This window comes from Nelumbo lutea, chromosome 6 (genome assembly GCF_056320005.1).
Source record: "Nelumbo lutea isolate HS-2025 chromosome 6, American lotus-T2T, whole genome shotgun sequence".
Lineage (NCBI taxonomy): Eukaryota > Viridiplantae > Streptophyta > Magnoliopsida > Proteales > Nelumbonaceae > Nelumbo > Nelumbo lutea.
Window position 1 is genome coordinate 21,601,446 of NC_142689.1, and position 17,985 is coordinate 21,619,430.

Below are 17,985 nucleotides of genomic sequence, written 5' to 3' on the forward strand. Positions count from 1 at the left end.
AATAATTTTAAATCCTTTGCCAAAAAAAAACTCTTTAAATCCCTTCACTTTTTAATATGGCAGGGGTATGAATTAGATAGGTTGGTCAGTGGGCCTTTATGTGCACCCTGGGACCAAACCAAGATTATCCCTGGACATGGACCTTGAGGCCTAGGTTAAATAGAATTCTCAAACACTTCTTAATTAAATGGGTATGTACGTAAATTTTTTTTCCAAAGCCTCTTAGCAACTTTCTTTTCAACTCCAGGCATTGCATGGGTTTACTAGATCGTTAAAATGGAAAAACCCTCAGCAACCCAATCACATGGGAAACATTTTTTTAGTACCAGTTGGAGAACCACAAGGGATCCATCACACGTGAGCAATCGCATGCATATTGATTCAGAATGAAACCTGCAACTCTAACGTCCCACACTCTAGTGGGATCATCAACTAACATACTGGAGCTCTCTGTTAAGAAAGTGAACCCTTCAGCAACTTTTCTTTCCACCGCTTTCCTCTCTTTCTCTCAATTATCAAACAAGTAGTAATCATTTCAAACCATATCACTATTAGTCTATTATTACCATCTTTTTGCATTAACAAACACAATACACGATATCACTGATTCTTAAATCACCAGAATTTCTTCTTTTGTAGGTCTTTGTCTTTGGTATTGTGGTTTTTCCTGAAACCATACCTTGACAGCACCATGTACCCAATTGCTTTACTAATTCCAAGATTGAAACTTTGCCTAAATAAACGACACTGACACCGAATACCGTCTTACACTGCCAATCCTAAACATGGATGAAGATTCGTAATTTCATATCAAACATTTAATTATCAAATCTGTAGCTTTCATTTTCTTCATTCACCCTTTACAAAACAGTTTCTACTTAAACCATTTTGAGAAATTTAGGTTTTATTCCCGAAACTTGATTCAAATATAATTTGTTCAGCTCAGGAGAGTGTAGAACGCGAGCAAAAACTGATTTTGCACATGCATATACACAATGTTCTTTTACAATGAGGGTGGATCTTTAATACACTGCGTGGCTTCTGGTAGTAAACTGTGATTAATGGGCTTGAATCCCCTCTGACACCAATTTTTCACCAGAAAAGCCTCCAGTTTCCGCACCTGAACGCATATAATTCAGTATCTATAAATCAAGTTTCTAGCATTTTTCAGAAGAAAAAATATCAAATATCCAACTTCTCAACTTATATTTGCCAATTTGTTCCACCTAGCGCTTGCCTTTCTCTAGAAACCATTGGTATTATGCAAGGTTGACACAAAAAAAAGTGTATTGTGAGTTTTGGTTAGTCAATACTCCTTTCTATTAAGAAAAAAAAAAAAGCATTTTTAGTTTGGTATTTCAATGACACTTTTTTGTCAAGTAGGGGAGAATGAAATAGACCAATAAATCAAAAGGAGATAAAAAAAAGTATTAGGTTTATGATTTGGAACTTCCCTAAGAAAATTGGGTTTCCATGCGTTGAGGCTCCTATGGATTCCACTTTCCACTATCCTAGATCTAAAAAGAGGTCAAGATAATAATGGTCTCGGCCCTTGGGGTACAAGTCACGCCAATTTTATTGCAGTCCAAGCTTAAGGGGTTGAAAACTTGTCTGTTTAAATTGATCTTGGTGCCATACGATAGGCATTTTGTTACCAACCAAACAAGATCAAAATCTTGTCAATCTGATTTATTTGGGAAAGTAATGGCCATTCTGAGGATATGGCATATGTTTATGACAGAATTAGATAATTTCTATTTTTAGATGTATCTTAACTCTAAAGAATTTATTTTTTTTGGTCTACTTAGTTTTAGTAGGATTACTAATGGCTATTTACAGTTGGTTTAGGAGTTAAGAGTCCATATTTAAGTGCTTTTATGGATATGATATATATGGGCTAGTCTTAGTAGTAAAACAATTAGAATTTAGTAGTTGTTGCAGTTACTTTCTGAGTTGGAAATGGAGTTTGTATAGGGAGATCTTTGTGTAAAGTCTATACACAATGTACTAAAAATTTGAAGAGTTGATCTTATGAACAAAGATTTATTTCATTTATTTATTTCAGATAAGTAGAATAGGAGTTTGGTTTAGAAAATTCTTGTTATTTTTTCCAAGCGATCTATTTTTCTGTTGTATGTTCTAATAGTAAGATTTTCCTCCTCGTAGTTCTAAAATGCTTCATTACTGGAATCTAATTTCATGCTCATGTTTTAGTGGACAGCAAGCTGCATACTTGCTTTTCCATCTCTAGTCTTTATTGTTAATCACCCAAATTACCTTCGCACTAGAAAAGGCCACTACTAAAAGTGCAATTTGTAGGATCCCAGTATCATCCCGCCATCAGTACCAATGTATAACTTGATTGTTCTACTTGAGGATATCTTTCATGAAATAAATACACTAACATTTTTATGTTTCAGAAATTTCAGACACGAAGAGATTAATCTCTCCTATAACACTTAATACTAAGCTTCACATGATTCAGAGTTTATTTATTTATTTCCATACCCTTTATCTAGAAATGGTTTCGGCCCATCATTACATCTCTATTTCATCCTTTTGGAAACTCAAACAGTCTATTATGCAGTGTATTGGCAACACCTACTCCTAGATCCTGCTATCCTGCTCTTGCCTTCAATGTTCTCACTCGATACAGAACAGAATTTGCCAAAAGTTGTTCAAGCAAATGATGTTAAAACTACGCAACCAGCAACAGTTTCTGCTCATCCTTCTGCTATAGTCTTATTTAAGAAGAAATCTCATTATATTATTTATTATTATATCTCACCTAAAAGTAGGACCATGACTGATATTACAAACTTCAAGGTGTTTGAGTGTTTTTTAATGAGGTTTTTCCAAAACAAAAGTATTTTTTTATGGATAAACTATAAATAGGATTTTTTTTGAAGATAAATAAAGAAGAAAATTTTATTGTTAAAGATAAGAAAAAATACATCAACTCGGCGACAAGGACTCACCAGCTTGGTGACTCCTTGTAATTTCTAAGTTTCATTTGATAAAATTTTTCCTGCTGATAAAAATATATATATATATATATATATATATATCTTGGTGAAAAGGAGACACCCCCAACAACTGAAAAGTCGAGAAAATAAAAAAATATTCACTAATTCAAGATACAAGAAAACGAATTAAACATTTAAAGTACACCAAATATCTGGCTCCAAAATCTTCTTTCCTGAGGCCTTCAAATTCTGGAAGAATTAACACCCAATCAACTTTGAGTTGATTGCTGCCCCAACTTCTTCAACGCTTTTCAACTTCCCCTCATAAATTCTTTTCTTTCCTTCCACACCTCCCAATAAATGGCAAAGGGGATGCAACTCCAAATGATTTTAGACTTATGATTTCCTAGGACTCTTGTTCAGCAATCAAAGATCTCAGCAGAATCAATTGGTGATCATCCAACCACATTGAAAAACTCGAGGAAGTAAGCCTAAATGGCTTTCACAAGTTACATTGAACCAACAATTGAAGAATAGAGAAATATTCTGGCAAAAAATCAACCTTGTTCAGCAATCCTGCTTCCTAAATAGAGATCAATTCTCCTGACAAACATTCTGAACCCTACATCACCCAAACCCTATTTCTTGAATGCCATGTCTCACTTATAATTCTCCATTCCACTTCCTCTAGTTTCATTTCTTGAAGTATCAGAGTTTTAATTCTGTAATTTTTGACAAATTACTGATCACCTCTCTTCTTTTTGGGTTTCTTAATGTTGAAGATTAATTAGTTTTATGATGTTTTTCTGAGTAGATGTTTTATGTTAGTTGTTAGATAGGAGGTGGGGACTACAGTAGTTATGTGAGTCCAAATTTTATTATGTTTTTGAGTGTTGTTTTTTTTTTTTTGATCAATAACATTAACTTCATTAAATTAAGAGAATAGAGGGAAAATAATACAAAGGGAGATAAAATAACTTAGCTCCCCAAAAACAGAAAACACAGGGAATGCAAAGAAAATTAAAAACTAGCCCAAAAAACAGCCTCCCTATTCACTCATTGCTTGGCCAACCCATCCGCAAATGAGTTGGCACTCCTCTTCACCCAGCTGTACTGAATCTCAATGTCCCTACCCAGCCATAAGAACTGTTTTTTCTCATTGTTAAAGTTCCACAAACCACTGTCCTCTGTCTTCAACCAATTAACCACCACCGTCGAGTCACCTTCCAGAATCAAACGGCTAATATTTAGATCTTTTGCTCTTTGAATTCCTTCAAGCACTGCAAGGATCTCAGCCCTAAGAGCGTCACCTTCTCCAATAGGGTCAGAGAATAAAGCAGTAGCAATCCCTTCCTCATTCCTAAAGACTCCTCCAATCCCAGAGGGCCTTGGATTCCTTACATTGCTGCCATCAAAATTCAGCTTTATAAAGCCCGAGGGGGGAGGGGACCAGGACGGACAAAGAGTTCTCTTGCATCTAGCAGTGAAAGCAATCTCTTTCCAATTTCTTAGTAAGTCATCCATAGGACAATCTGAAAACAACTCCAAAGATTTTAGCCAATGGACCGCTCTTATGAGGATTCGATCTAACAAATCTTCCAAAGTTTTTTCCTCGTCATAAAATATGCATGAATTTCTTTCTTCCTACAAAGACCAGCAAACCGCTGCCCTAATACACCTCCACATAGTCTTCTCTCGCTTCTTAGGCCAACTGAAAAAAGGAGGAGAAAACAAACCTTGGACAGTCTCTGGAGGATACCAAGAACGCCCAAAACGGGAGAAAACCCACTCCCAAACAGATTTAGCAACCTTACAAGAGACCATGAGGTGGTAGCCAGATTCCCCATCAGTTTTACAAAGAGCACATCTATTAGGAAGTAGACAATAGTTGGGTCTCTTTCTTTGGAGTAAGTCTAAAGTGTTGATTCTTTCTAGGAAAATTTCCCAACAAAAAAACCCCACCCGAGGAGGAATAGGTCTATTCCAAATTTCCTTAACTGGAAAGGACGACCCTAGGGGGGAGGGGGCTGAGTTAAGGTTTCAAAGAAAGAAGCACAAGAAAATGTACCAGAGCTAGAAAGGGTCCAAAATCTGGTGTCTTCCTTTGCAGGGTTTAGGAAGACACCACCCTCAAGGGAGGCTAGTAGAGCTACCAGGCTATCCAAGTCCGTATCCCTAATTGCCCTAGGCAGGCCAAGGTTCCAACCAAAGCCCGAAGTGGAAGCTGAAGGGACTAAGAAGGAAGAAATGGGTTCATTTTGAGTGTTATATATGTTGTTTTATGTTTTGCCACCCTATGAGGGCATAGTTGTCTTTGTACTGTTATATTATTTTAGTATAAATAATAAGTGAAGGGGGGGGGCAGATTATTGCTCTCTTTTCTTTTCAACTTCTCTTCTTCTCCTTCTCTCTTCTCTCTTCAAGAAACTACTTTTCTTTTATATATTTTTTTTAATTCAGCAGATTTCTACTTGGTATCAAAGCATCGGCTAGGGTTTCTTGAAGCATTCTCATGCAGCCCTAGATCAGCCGACTGCATGAAGTAGTAAAGGGCTGATCGATCTGCTATAACTTGCCCAGTTCTTGGAGTTTTTGGTGGGATCTAGTCATCAGGAAGGTGATCTACTGTTCGACATCTAAATCGGGAAGAACTGGAGTACGGGGAAGAGTCCCAGAAAAGTTGGACTCTTTGTTTTTTATCTGATCTTGGGTGCCCAAGTATTGTTAGTTTTCTTTTGATTTTTTGAAAGGGGCGGTTTGGTTTCTGGAATTTTCTGGGCCTCCTGGAGTAGTTGATTCACTTTTCTCTCTATTGGGAGGTGTGGGGAGGAGAGAGATTTCCCTCCAGCTAGGGTTTTCTTCTTTCGAAAGGGTTGGTCTCTGTGTGTGTGATATTAAATTATTTTTTGAAGGTCTCCAATCTATTTTTTTTTTATTGTTGAACTGTTTGAAATAAGATGGAGGGTTGGAATACCGAGATGAAATCTGGTGGCACTGGGTGTTGGAGGTAGTAGTGATATTTTTGGATCTGGGGTCATTATTACAATAAAACTTGATGGTACAAATTGTTTGGAGTGGGCACAATCAGCTAAGATGGCTATTGGTGCCCGTGGAAAATTAGGGTATCTCACTGGGGAGAAGAAACCTGATACAGACTCTTCCCGAAGGGTGTAGGAGAATTACATGGTAATGTCCTGGCTATGTAATTCTATGTTACCTCATATTGCAAAAAATTTCCTATGGGCTAATACTGCTAAGGAGATTTGGGATGGAGTGACTAAAACCTACTCTCAGAAGCAAAATGAAGCCAAAGCCTATCAGTTAAGAAATCAGGTGATAAGTATGAAATAGGGAGAAAAACTTCTTGTTGTGTATTTCTCCATGTTGAAAACCCTATGGTAGGAAATAGATCACTTAGAAACTGTGGTATGGGAAAGTGTAAATGATGCAGCAACTTATCACAGACTGGTAGAGAGGAATAGGGTTTTTGAGTTCTTGGCAGGGCTGAACCCTGAATTTGACATTGCTAGGCAGCATATTCTTTCTAGGGAGGGTGTGACACTCTCTCAGGCCTATGCCTTTGTCTCTGGAGAGGAGAGTAGGAATGTAATGCTGAGACAACCTAGGATTGATCGGGCTATGGTTGGTACAACAAAACCTAAGCCGAATGGAGATAGGGGGAGTAGTGAGACTAAAAGGGAAGATAAGAAGGACTTGGTGTGTGATTATTGCAAGAAGCCTAAGCATACCAGGGACACTTGTTGGAAGCTTCATCCAAATCTTATGCCTGCTCGAATAAGAAACAAGGGAAATGCAAATGTGGCCACTACAGGAGACTCTTCAGCCCCTCTCTCCCAAACTGATTGGGAATCCATTGTAGTAGCAGCAGTGAGAACAGAGTTGGAGAGGTTTGAACAGCTTATGAGTAAGAAAAGTTCACCTAGCTCTAGCCTTCCAGATGGACAGCAAAATGCTAGAGCCAACTACACCACTTCCTTTGCACATATAGGCAAATCTTGCACCCACTTTAGGTAAGGAGGGACCTACCTAGGTTATAGACTCAGGAGCACCTGAGCATATGACTAATGCCCCTACCATTTTCAGTTCCTATCAGTTGTGCTTTGGTAGAGACAGAGTCTCTGTAGCAGATGGTTCACATATGCCCAATGTTGGGAAGGGGATAGTTAGAGTGACCAATGGTACAACTCTGTCTTCTGTTTTACATGTCCCTAGACTTCATACCAGTCTACTCTCTGTTAGTTCTTTGACAAAAAAAATTGAATTGTTCCGCAACCTTTCTTCTTAGTAATTGTGTTTTGTAGGATCTGGAGTCAAAAGATGATTGGGAGTGGTCGTAAGGTGAATGAAGTCTACCTTCTAGATGAGATTCTGAGACATCAGGGCCATCATGTTAACAACAACAGTAGTAGTGGGTCAGAGTCAATGAACCAGATTATGTTTTGCCACAATTGCTTGGAACTTCTTTTAGTTATTTGAAATGTCTTTCACCAAAGTTGTTTGAGTCTGTTCAGTTATCTACTTTGGAGTGTGCGAGTTGTAGTTAGGAAAGCATTGTAGACAATCTTTTAATATTGTTCACATTGATGTATGGGGGCCATATCATATCCCTTCCATGAGAGGACTCTGTTACTTTCACTTGTTTGTGGATGATTACACATGATATTCTTGGATATATTTGATGAGATCACGTGATGAGGTTCCTAACTTGGTATGACAGTTCCACCAGATGGTTCTCACACAATTTGGAGTGAGAACTAAAGCTTTTAGATTAGATAATGCCAAAGAGTACTTTGAGAAGGACTTGATCACATATCTCTTAGAACATGGTATAGTTCATCAGAGCAGTTGTGCATATACACCGCAATAGAATGGAGTTGGTAAGAGAAAAAACAGACACATTGTGGAGGTGGCAAGGAGTCTTATGGTGTGTGCTTCAGTTCCTGTGTAGTTCAGGGGAGATGCAGTTCTTACAGCCGTGCATTTTTTTTTAATCGATAACAGAAATCTTTATTAATGAATTATACTTGTGAAAATTAATTACGGAAAATGGGGAGGTAAACTATCTTAACTCCCCAACATCAAAATGGCAACAAAATACTAAAAATGTGCCCAAAGCAAAGAATCCTTAGCCACCCCTTGCTTAGCTAACCCATTAGTCATTGCGTTAGCAGTTCTCTTCACCTGACTGTATTGCACCTCTAAGTCCTTACACAACCAATTAAATTTTTTCTTCTCATTGATGTAGTTCCACAAGCCATTGATATCTCCTTTCAGCCACCTAACCATCACCTTCGAGTCCCCCTCAATCACTAAGCATCTAATGCTTAACTCTCTTTCTCTTTGGATTCCTTCAAGAACTGCTAGAATTTCAGCCCTAAGAGAGTTACCCTCTCCAAATGGCCCAAAGAACATGGCAGTAATATACTCCTCATTCCTGAGAACACCCCCTATCCCAGAAGGCCCTGGATTCCTTAAGCTACATCCATCAAAGTTCAGTTTTATGAATCTGGCGGGAGGGGGGGTCTAAGTGGGACTACAATTCCTTTTATACATAGCAGCAATAGCAACCTCTTTCCACTTTCTCAGCATGTCTGCCATAGAGAATTCAGAGAATATCTCCATTGATTTCAGCCAATGAGCAACCCTTGAAAGTATCAAATCTGATAGGTTTTTTGTGGTTCTTTCCTTATCTGAAAAAATTCGTGAATTTCTTTCTTCCCATATTGACTAACACACTGCAGCCCTAATGCTTCTCCACATAATCTTCCCCTTTCTCTTAGGCCAACTAAAGAAAGAAGGAGAGAACAAGCATTGCATACTCACGGGGGGATTTCAAGTATACCCAAAAAGGGAAAACACCCGCTCCCAAACGGTTTTAGTAACTGGACAAGTAACCATAATATGATAACCCGTTTCCCCATCAGCTTTGCAAAGAATACACCTACTGGGAAGTAAACAACAGTTGGGCCTCTTTCTTTGAAACAAGTCATTTGTGTTAACTCTTTCCACGAGAATTTCCCAACAAAAACTACCAACCCGAGGAGGAATGGGTTTGCTACAAATCTATTTAACTGGGAATGACAACCCAAGGGGAGTAGTAGGTTGGACTATCTGTGTTCCTTCACGGACTTTGGGGTTTAAGGTGGCATTTAGCCTTCTTTTTCCAGATGGAGAGATATTTCATATACCTCTAAGGGTTTTTTATTGTGTTTCTTTTATTCACATTCTTGACCCTCATCGCAAGAAATTGGATCCCAAGGTCAAGAAATGTGTTTTTCTTGGGTATGCTCAGAACCAAAAGGGATATTGCTGTTATGACCCAATGTCGAGGAGCAGATTTGTCACTATGGATGTTACCTTCTTTGAATACACATTCTTCTTCTCGAGTGGTTCTCCTTAGGGGGAGAGTTTTGGGGAGGAGAACTCACTATCTATTACTCTTCCTGTTTCTGTGGTGCCTCCATAAGTTCAGCCAACATCTACATCAGTTCAGCCAACACCTGCACCTCCAGTTTCATTGCTTGAGCCACTTCAGGCAGCCTCACAAAAATATCAGTGCCGGTAGATGATGGTTGACTCCACACATTCTCAACCCACACCACTCTCTGTCAGTCCTTCTGAAACTCCAGATTCGGCAGATACAACTCCAGTTATTCCTCTTGAGCCTGAGCCTGCTATGTTTTCTGATGATAATGCTTTTGTCCCTAACACCATTGTTGCAACTGATCCCACTGACCTTGATCTTCCCATTGCACTTCGTAAGGGGAAGAGAAAGTGTACAGTCCACTGCATTTCAAACCATATTTCCTACAGTGCGTTATCACCCTCCCACCGTGCTTTTCTTTCTTCCCTAGATTCCGTGTCTATACCCATAGAATGTTACTGAGGCTCTCTCCAAACTTGAGTGGAAAACAACCATCCAAGATGAGATGGATGCTTTAGTCAAAAACCAAATTTGGGAAATAGTTGATCTTCCCCCAGACAAGGAGACAGTTAAATGTAGATGGGTATTCACAGTGAAGTATAAGACCGATGGCAAGATAGAGAGGTACAAGGCAAGGTTGGTAGCAAAAGGGTATACTTAGACCTATGGTGTTGATTATCTGGAAACCTTTGCACCAGTAGCTAAGATGAGTTCAGTTCGTATCCTTTTATCTCTAGCAGCCACCTATTCATGGCCCTTGTTCTAGATTGATGTAAAAAATGCTTTTCTCAATGGTGATTTACAGGAGGAGGTATATATGGACATTCCAGCAGGCTTTTATGAAAATGTTGGTAATGGAAAGGTGTGTAGACTCAGAAAATCTCTATATGGACTGAAACATTCATCTAGGGCTTGGTTTGACAGGTTCAGAGGGGCACTCATCCGTTTTTGGACACACACAGACAGTTTGAGCACACCCTCTTTGTGAAGAGGAGAGATGCTCTGGTGTCAATTTTGATTGTGTATGTGGATGATATAGTGGTGACAGAAAATGATCTGGAGAAGATTGATGATCTAAAAAAATCATTGCAGCAAGAATTTGTGATCAAAGATCTTGGTGAGCTCAAATACTTCTTAGGGATTGAAGTTGCAAGATCCAAGCATGGGATCTTCATTTCACAGAGAAAGTATGTACTTGACCTAATGCGGGAGACTGGGAAGCTAGGGACCAAACCAGCAGACACTCCTATTGACTCAAATCACAGAATTAATGGTGTGGATGGTGAGTTGGTAAAGGATGTGGGGAGATATCAAAGAATGGTGGTCCGACTACTGTATTTGTGTATGACACGACCAGATATTTCTTATGCTGTCAGTGCTGTGAGTCAGTACATGCATGCACCTCAGGTTCAGCACTGGGAAGCTATTGAGAGAATACTTGCATATCTAAGAAAGCACCATATTAGAGGCATTCTTTTCTCAAATCATGAGAATCTGAAGCTAGAATCCTATACAGATGCAGACTGGGCAGGATGCTTAGATGACAGGAGGTCTACATCAGAAGTGTGTACTTTTATAGGTGGAAACTTAACCTCCTGGAAGAGTAAGAAGCAAGCAATTGTAGCAAGGTCAAGTGCAGATGCTGAGTATAGATCCATGGCTCATGGTGTCTTAGAACTTCTTTGGGTTAGATCTCTTGTGAGTGAGATTGGGGTGAAGGCAGAGGAACCTATGATGTTATACTGTGACAATCAGGCTGCAATCAATATTACCCACAATCCAATTCAGCATGATGGAACAAAACACATTGAAGTTGATAGACACTTTATAAGAGAAAGGGTAACAACTGGAGAAGTTTGTTTGCCTTATGTCTACGCAAGTTGGGAATGTGTTCTTACTAAAGGGGTGGCAAAGAACAAGCTTGAACATGATCTACGCAAGTTGGGAATGTGTGACATTTACTCCCAACTTAAGGGGGAGTGTTGAAGATTAATTAGTTTTATGATGTTATTTTGAGTAGATGTTTTATGTTAGTTGTTAGATAGGTGGAGACCATAATAGTTATGTGAGTCCAAATTTTATTATGTTTTTAAGTGTTATATATGCTGTTTTATGTTTTGCGGCCCTATAAGGGCATAGTTGTCTTTGTACTATTCTATTATTTTAGTATAAATAATAAGTGAAGGGGGCGACTAGATTATTGCTCTCTTTTCTTTTCAACTTCTCTTCTTCTCTTCTTCTCCTTCTCTCTTCCTTCTCTCTTCAAGAAACTACTTTTCTTTTATATTTTTTTAATTCGGCAGATTTCTACTCTTAAGCCTCTTATATTCCAGGAACAAATGCTCATCCTTTGTCCTATTCATTCAAACCTCCAATAGCTTCCTTGAGTTGCTTCCTGCTCTTTGGTTTTCCTTTCCTCCCCCTTATTTCCCTCTTTTTCCACCTCTCTGAATGCTCTCCTTGCAAATTCTTCTCTCCCTAGGGAAAAAGGTTCCAAGATTTTACTCATCCTCACCTCTGTATCACTTTTATTGCTAAATAACATTTTAACTTGAATCTTTTGGTTGGTTTTTTTTTTTTGCAAGCCTCATTATATTATTTATTATTATATCTTATCTAAAAGTAGAACCATGACTGATTTTGCAAACATCAAGGCGTTCAGGTGTTATTTTTAATGAAATTTTGCAAAACAAAATGTATTTTTTTGGATGGATAAACCGTAAATAAAAGGATTTTAGCTTGGATCTTTTGGTTGAAAGACAACAAGTCTACCATCAGAACAAATTTCAATTATTTGGTTCTGAAAAAGAAAGAATTGAAGAATATGAACCTGCTTAACAATGAAAGGCTCCTCAGCAAGAGTTAATGGTTCTGTTAGAATTGTCAGGAAGCCATTCCGGTTTCCATAGACAATATCTGTAAAGTGGCGATCACCCACCTGTCATCCAAAATCAAGCTAGGTAAGTCAAGTGGCCACAATGGAAAGACATTTTTTTTTGCAGATGTAAAGATTCTACCATGACAATTAGTGAGGTTGCACAGCCCAAGTATTTTTGAATATCTTCAGCTGTTCCAGCAGGCTTCTTTTTCCCTAAAGTCCAACATACATAACAATGTTAAATGCTGGAGGTATTAATGAAATTCAAAAAGTCCAGGGTGGTCCCTAAAAGACCTTCCTTTTTTTTTCATATGGTTCTGGAATTAAAATGTGGAGAATCTGAAAAAAAAATTAAAAGAATGCTAAAAATATCTTACTCTGAAGCCTGCACTGCATATGTGGTCAATAAAATATGAAATAAAATAACTATATCCAAGGTCTAAATTTTCAATACAGGAAATACTCCCCTAGCTAAGACATTTCAGGAATATATAAGCTATTATCACTTGAAAATAATCAAAGGAACTTAAAAGAATGTGAAAATAGGAATATTACATTTAGGACACACATACATGTGTACATGTAATAATGGTAAAAATGAAAACTCTAAATTACAATATGCAATTTTATTTTCTTACAAGTGAGAGCCATTGGCATAGGACTACAGACATGATAAACCAAATACCTAGTTTGTCCCTTGAAATCCACTGTCACCAATCTGTCTTCATCTTTCTTGGTTCATCAAATATAATCATCTTAATGGGAGAATGGTGAAAGGTGAAATACTAGAATGACCTCTGATGGTGCAATACTCCACTCTATCATAGATATCCTAGAATCTGTGCCATCTCCCCTGCCAAAATCTCCCACAGCTCATCTGTAGGAGTGAGGTGAGATGCTAGGATGACCTTCAATGTAGCTGTATTCTGTTCTATTGTAGATATCATAGACTCTTCTACATCTCTTCCGAAGTCACTACTTCTCTTCTTTCACCAACTAGAGTCCCTTATGGTCTCTTTAGGAACTTTGGCTTCAAAAGCAGTAATCAGGGCAGCCCAGTGCACAAGGCTCCTGCCAACGCGGGGTCTGGGGAGGGACAGATGTACACAGCCTTACCCCTGCACATACAGAGAGGCTGTTTCCAAGATTTGAACCCTGGTCACCCTGGTCGCAATGGAGCAACCCAACTGTGGCTTCAAAAGCAGTATGAGTGAATAAAATTTTGGTATTATCTGTCCTGGACTTTTTATTTAGAGATTTTTATTGCCCTTTGCAACATGAGAACTAACAACTAAGTTGGTCGTTTTGAATCTCATGGCTCCTTCATTCCTACTCCACCTGAGGTCAGCACATTTTGCTGGGAAGTGATAAACTAGAAAATAAAGATGAATATCCACCTTAGTTCTGTGTATGTGTCTGTGTGAGTTCTCTCAATAAGAAGTGGCATTTGAAGCTGCAAGGAACCTGACTTGGGCCAAAAGTCACCTCTTACCCAAGCCAGAGAGTTGTTGAAGATGAGATATTGATGATCAGGATGATAGACTTCTAAAGCAGCCTCAATGAGAGAGCTGCCCAAGAAGACTCAAGCTCAAGGACATACCTGAAAGAAGAAAACAAGTGGAAAACATCTAAAGCAAAAACTCTGATAGTTTTTGAAGGGAACTTTGCTTGCATTAGAGAAAACAGAAACCAAAGACCACTTTATGGTGCCAAGCTTGGGCTTATAAAAGAGCAGATATATAATCTTAGTTTTATGATGAATTTTAAAAGACAGTAGTATGTGATGGTTATGTGGCATTTAATTAGTTTGCTGGACAAATTACTAAAGAAGGCCAACATTACCACAAATGCTCAAAATGACCCAATAGACAAAGAAACTTACTAGTCTTTCAATAACTGAATTTGATTAATCTTCTTAAGGAAGTCCAAGATTGTATATTTTGCATCAGTCCACTTGCTTGTAGGAAATTCACCTTTTTGTTCTTGTCCTCTTTCTCCCTACAATAATTACTCTTGTATGAATAAGATGTCTGACAAAAACATGTCCAAAGCAATGTTTTAAAAGGCATTTGAGGCATGCCTCCAGGCAAGGTACACTCAAGATGTCCTGCAGCATAAGTTGGAGGTACAAATGCCTCTGAGGCATGTTATGTGTATGACTCATGTGCCTCATGCATGCCTCAAGAAAGAAAGAAAGAAAACAATAGAAGAGAAGAGAAAAGAAAAGAAAAGAAAAGAAAGAATTAAATAAAAGATGAACAAGAAGGCACCTCCTCCACTTCCTCTTGAGGAGGCTTACACTTCCTTGTGCTCAAGAGCTTACACCTCTTGCATTCTAAACTATGCCTCACACCTCCAGCCTCCAGGTAACCTCACATCATGCCTCCGATTTTTAAAACATTGGTATAAAGTGTTGATATGACCAGGAATTTTCAGGAAGGTACCTCCTCCACTTCCTCTTGAGGAGGCTTACACTTCCTTGTGCTCAAGAGCTTACACCTCTTGCATTCTAAACTATGCCTCACACCTCCAGCCTCCAGGTAACCTCACATCATGCCTCCGATTTTTAAAACATTGGTATAAAGTGTTGATATGACCAGGAATTTTCAGCTGATGGACATTACTATTTAGTTCTTTGTGATCTGAGATGGTCCAATCTTCTGAACACTTGGCTTATTGTTGACACTGGTGGAAGTCAATCCTTAGTGAGGTTAGTCAACACAAAGAACACAACATCAGCTACCAATTTCCATGACACATAGCAGCTTTTGCTTTGTCGGTTTGTCCTTGGGAATTTGGAATTACTTTTGTCGATTTGTTGCCAAACTTGTTCATGGAATAATTTGGAGTTTTTCTTTTGAAAAAGATAAAGTATTATGATGAAAAACAAAAAGAGAAAACCCCATCACAGCTCCTAGCTGTAATGGCCTGTACAAACAGCCTTATAAAGAACTGCTACATAATTGAAACAAAAAAGAGAATTCATCTAAAAGATCCCTATAATGAATGTCCCTAACAAGAAGGTGAAGAAGGTAAAGAAAGTTAGTAAGAGAAATAATGGGAATGAGTTATTCTTAAACATCTATTAATGGATCTCCAAAGGATTTCTTTAGGGCATCCAGAGGCAGACAAGGAGATCCATTGTCCCAAATGTTGTTTATTTTGGTGATGGAAATTTTTAGCAAGTTATTAAGGAGGGCAGATGAGAGAGGAATTTTTAGAGGCTTCAGGGTGGGTAGATTGAATAAAGCTGTTTCTCTGATTAGGGAGATACAGGATGTGAAAGATCTTAGGAGAATTATGGAAATAGTAGAAATAGTGACAGGGTTAAGGATCGACTTGGCAAAATGTGTGGGTTTACAAATGGAAGCTAGGGAACTGGTGGAGTGTGCAACAGTGTTGGGATGTGAGATTAGGCAGTGGCCAAGATTAGGTGTCTTGGGCTTCCTTTAATGAAAATTTACTTATAAAAAAAAAAAAAAGCTTGTTGAAGCTGCATACTACCTTTCCAAACACATACACCATATGTGGTCGATGCCAGTTTAGAACTCAATTAAATATGACCACCCTTAAATGAAATTGCTCTTCCCAAAAGAACTTCTCTACACCAAAATCTCCACGGTAATTTACCAAGTAGTGCTTTATTCAGCCATCTAATTCTCCTAAAACCCAGCCCTGGTGTACACATGGGACCATTCTCATGAACACCTTTAGGAACTATACTTAATAATACCATGTGAATACATCATTTTTAATAAGTAAACAGACATACCAGAAATTCCATCAAGGTTCAATATCTACATATTATACCTACCCGAACTGTTGAACAGAAAAGTCCATCTTAATCCCGGTAATGAAAAGCAGAAACCAACAAAATCATATTAATGAATAATCAAGAACTGCTATTTCTATTAGAATCAAGCAAAGAAACAGAAATTTGTTATTTATAACAAAAGTTGCTTTAAGATTCATACTGAATGATTGAATAAAACATACTGACATAATAACTATGGGATGCTTGTTGAACCTGAAGCAACAACAAAGCATTCAAGGATTACTTTTATTTATTTTGGTTGATACCAAAAATAATTAGGGATTATTGCTTATACTGGAATCAATCAAAGGAATACAGTTTTTTTCCTACTGGGGAGTGAAGTTCATAACAAATATATTCCTCATAACATAGCATGGTTTTCTCTTCATTTTGGCCAAAGATAAGCTAAGATCAAAACTATGATATCTAGATTATAAGAAATTTAGAACCATGGAATTAAGCTTAACCACATAACAGAGTGCTGCTAAACTATATCAGTACTTTGCAAATATCCCTTTTCTTTTAAAGGTAAAGCATTTTCGTTAATTGAAAACCAAAAGCCCATGTACAAAAAGATTGTGTACTGAGGGATATACAAGTATACCATAATCTATCCGTATATATCTGTACTTTGCAAATGTCTTAGCAAATTCATTAGGCAAATATAGCGGGCAAGAAACAAAGAAAGAAATGAGACTTACCATGCCTGATGACGTGAATGCCGATTGACTCTTGAAGAGTTCTTGCTTTAGAACCATCACGATCATACTGGTAGAGCCCTAAAGAAAGAACGAAACGGGAAAAAATCTAATAGAATGAGGGGGAAACAAAAATTACTAATGACGAAGATCATAATAAAAAAGAAAAAAAAAAGTAGAATTACCGGCAGAATTGCTGAATATGGCAACATTATCACCAAAAACCGATTTGCAGAGACGCAACGAAGGGACTAGAGGAGGCCAGATAGCAGAAGCATAAGGAGCAGTAAGCGTATTGTCTTTATCGAAGACGACACCCTTGAAACCCCTCCTCTGCAACTCAGCCCAATCGATCCAACTTATGTCTGGTACAGTAAGATGCGGAATGGCCAAATGCTGGTCCCTCGCCACCACCGCCGATGACGAAACGATACCCTCTAAGTTGAAACGCTGCCCCAAATTGGCCTTGAAATTTTGCCACCACATGTTCGTTGAAACGCCGCTATTGCTTCTGCTGCTGGTCCCAGGCTTATGATCGCTCTCTTCTTGTTCTCCTTTCTGGGTCTGGCTTCTTCGGCTTCTTTTGCCGTCGGCGTTGGTGCTGGTGGTGACGTTGGTCGAGTAGGAGGCCGAGTACACTTCCTCTAAAAACCGGTTTTTAGTAGAACTGGTGCTCGACGTGGTGAGACACTTCTCGCTGCCAATGCCAATGCCATGGTTGGACTTGGAGGAGAAAACGAGGAGTCCTGAACCGGCCCTGGTGGTGGTGGTTGGACTTAGAGATGGAGTTACTGCGAATTGGTTGCTGTGCCGAGTAGTGCAGCGAATACAATTATGATGGGAGAATGGAGCGACTGAACTTATCTGCATTTCTGAACTTCTTTCTCCTTCTCAATCCAGCTTTATTGTTGGTCCGTGACTAGCAAGTAGCAACAGCTCGGTTTTATGACTTTGGCGTTGGAAGAATGGGCTAGTTTAAGATCAACCCAGGCCTAATCCCTAAGGCCCAAGCCCGGATCAAACGCAAGGGAAAGTTGGACTGCCCAATTCGAGCCTAGTTTGAGTTTGGACTTTGAATTAGGCTTATTGGATTTGGGGTTGAATTGATGTATTTGAAAAGAGATCGTGTATGGCACAAAGTCGTACACTCGTACTCTCCCTGTAAACTGTCGGATTGGAATTTT

The 17,985-nt window shown here is 38.6% G+C and overlaps 1 protein-coding gene across 1 annotated transcript; it reads right to left on the minus strand.

The window, feature by feature from the left end:
- Nucleotides 1–822: 822 nt before the first annotated feature.
- Nucleotides 823–17,885, minus strand: LOC148847858 (haloacid dehalogenase (HAD) superfamily protein). The gene is made up of 5 exons (XM_088948390.1): nt 16,987–17,885; nt 16,805–16,882; nt 12,429–12,502; nt 12,242–12,349; nt 823–1,120 (listed from the first exon to the last, which is right to left on the minus strand). Exons 1-5 carry the CDS (start codon nt 17,669–17,671, stop codon nt 1,004–1,006), a joined length of 1,062 nt encoding a protein of 353 aa, XP_088804516.1. The 5' UTR covers nt 17,672–17,885; the 3' UTR covers nt 823–1,003.
- Nucleotides 17,886–17,985: the final 100 nt, after the last annotated feature.

What these genes read in the sequence shown, in the direction of transcription:
- LOC148847858 (XM_088948390.1), bottom strand. Translation starts at nt 17,671, where the DNA reads ATGCAGATAAGTTCAGTCGCTCCATTCTCCCATCATAATTGTATTCGC. An exon ending in CAACCTCACTAATTGTCATG is followed by an intron (nt 12,350 to 12,428) that starts GTAGAATCTTTA and finishes TTTGGATGACAG; the next exon opens with GTGGGTGATCGCCACTTTAC. An exon ending in AGCCTTTCATTGTTAAGCAG is followed by an intron (nt 1,121 to 12,241) that starts GTTCATATTCTT and finishes ATATGCGTTCAG; the next exon opens with GTGCGGAAACTGGAGGCTTT.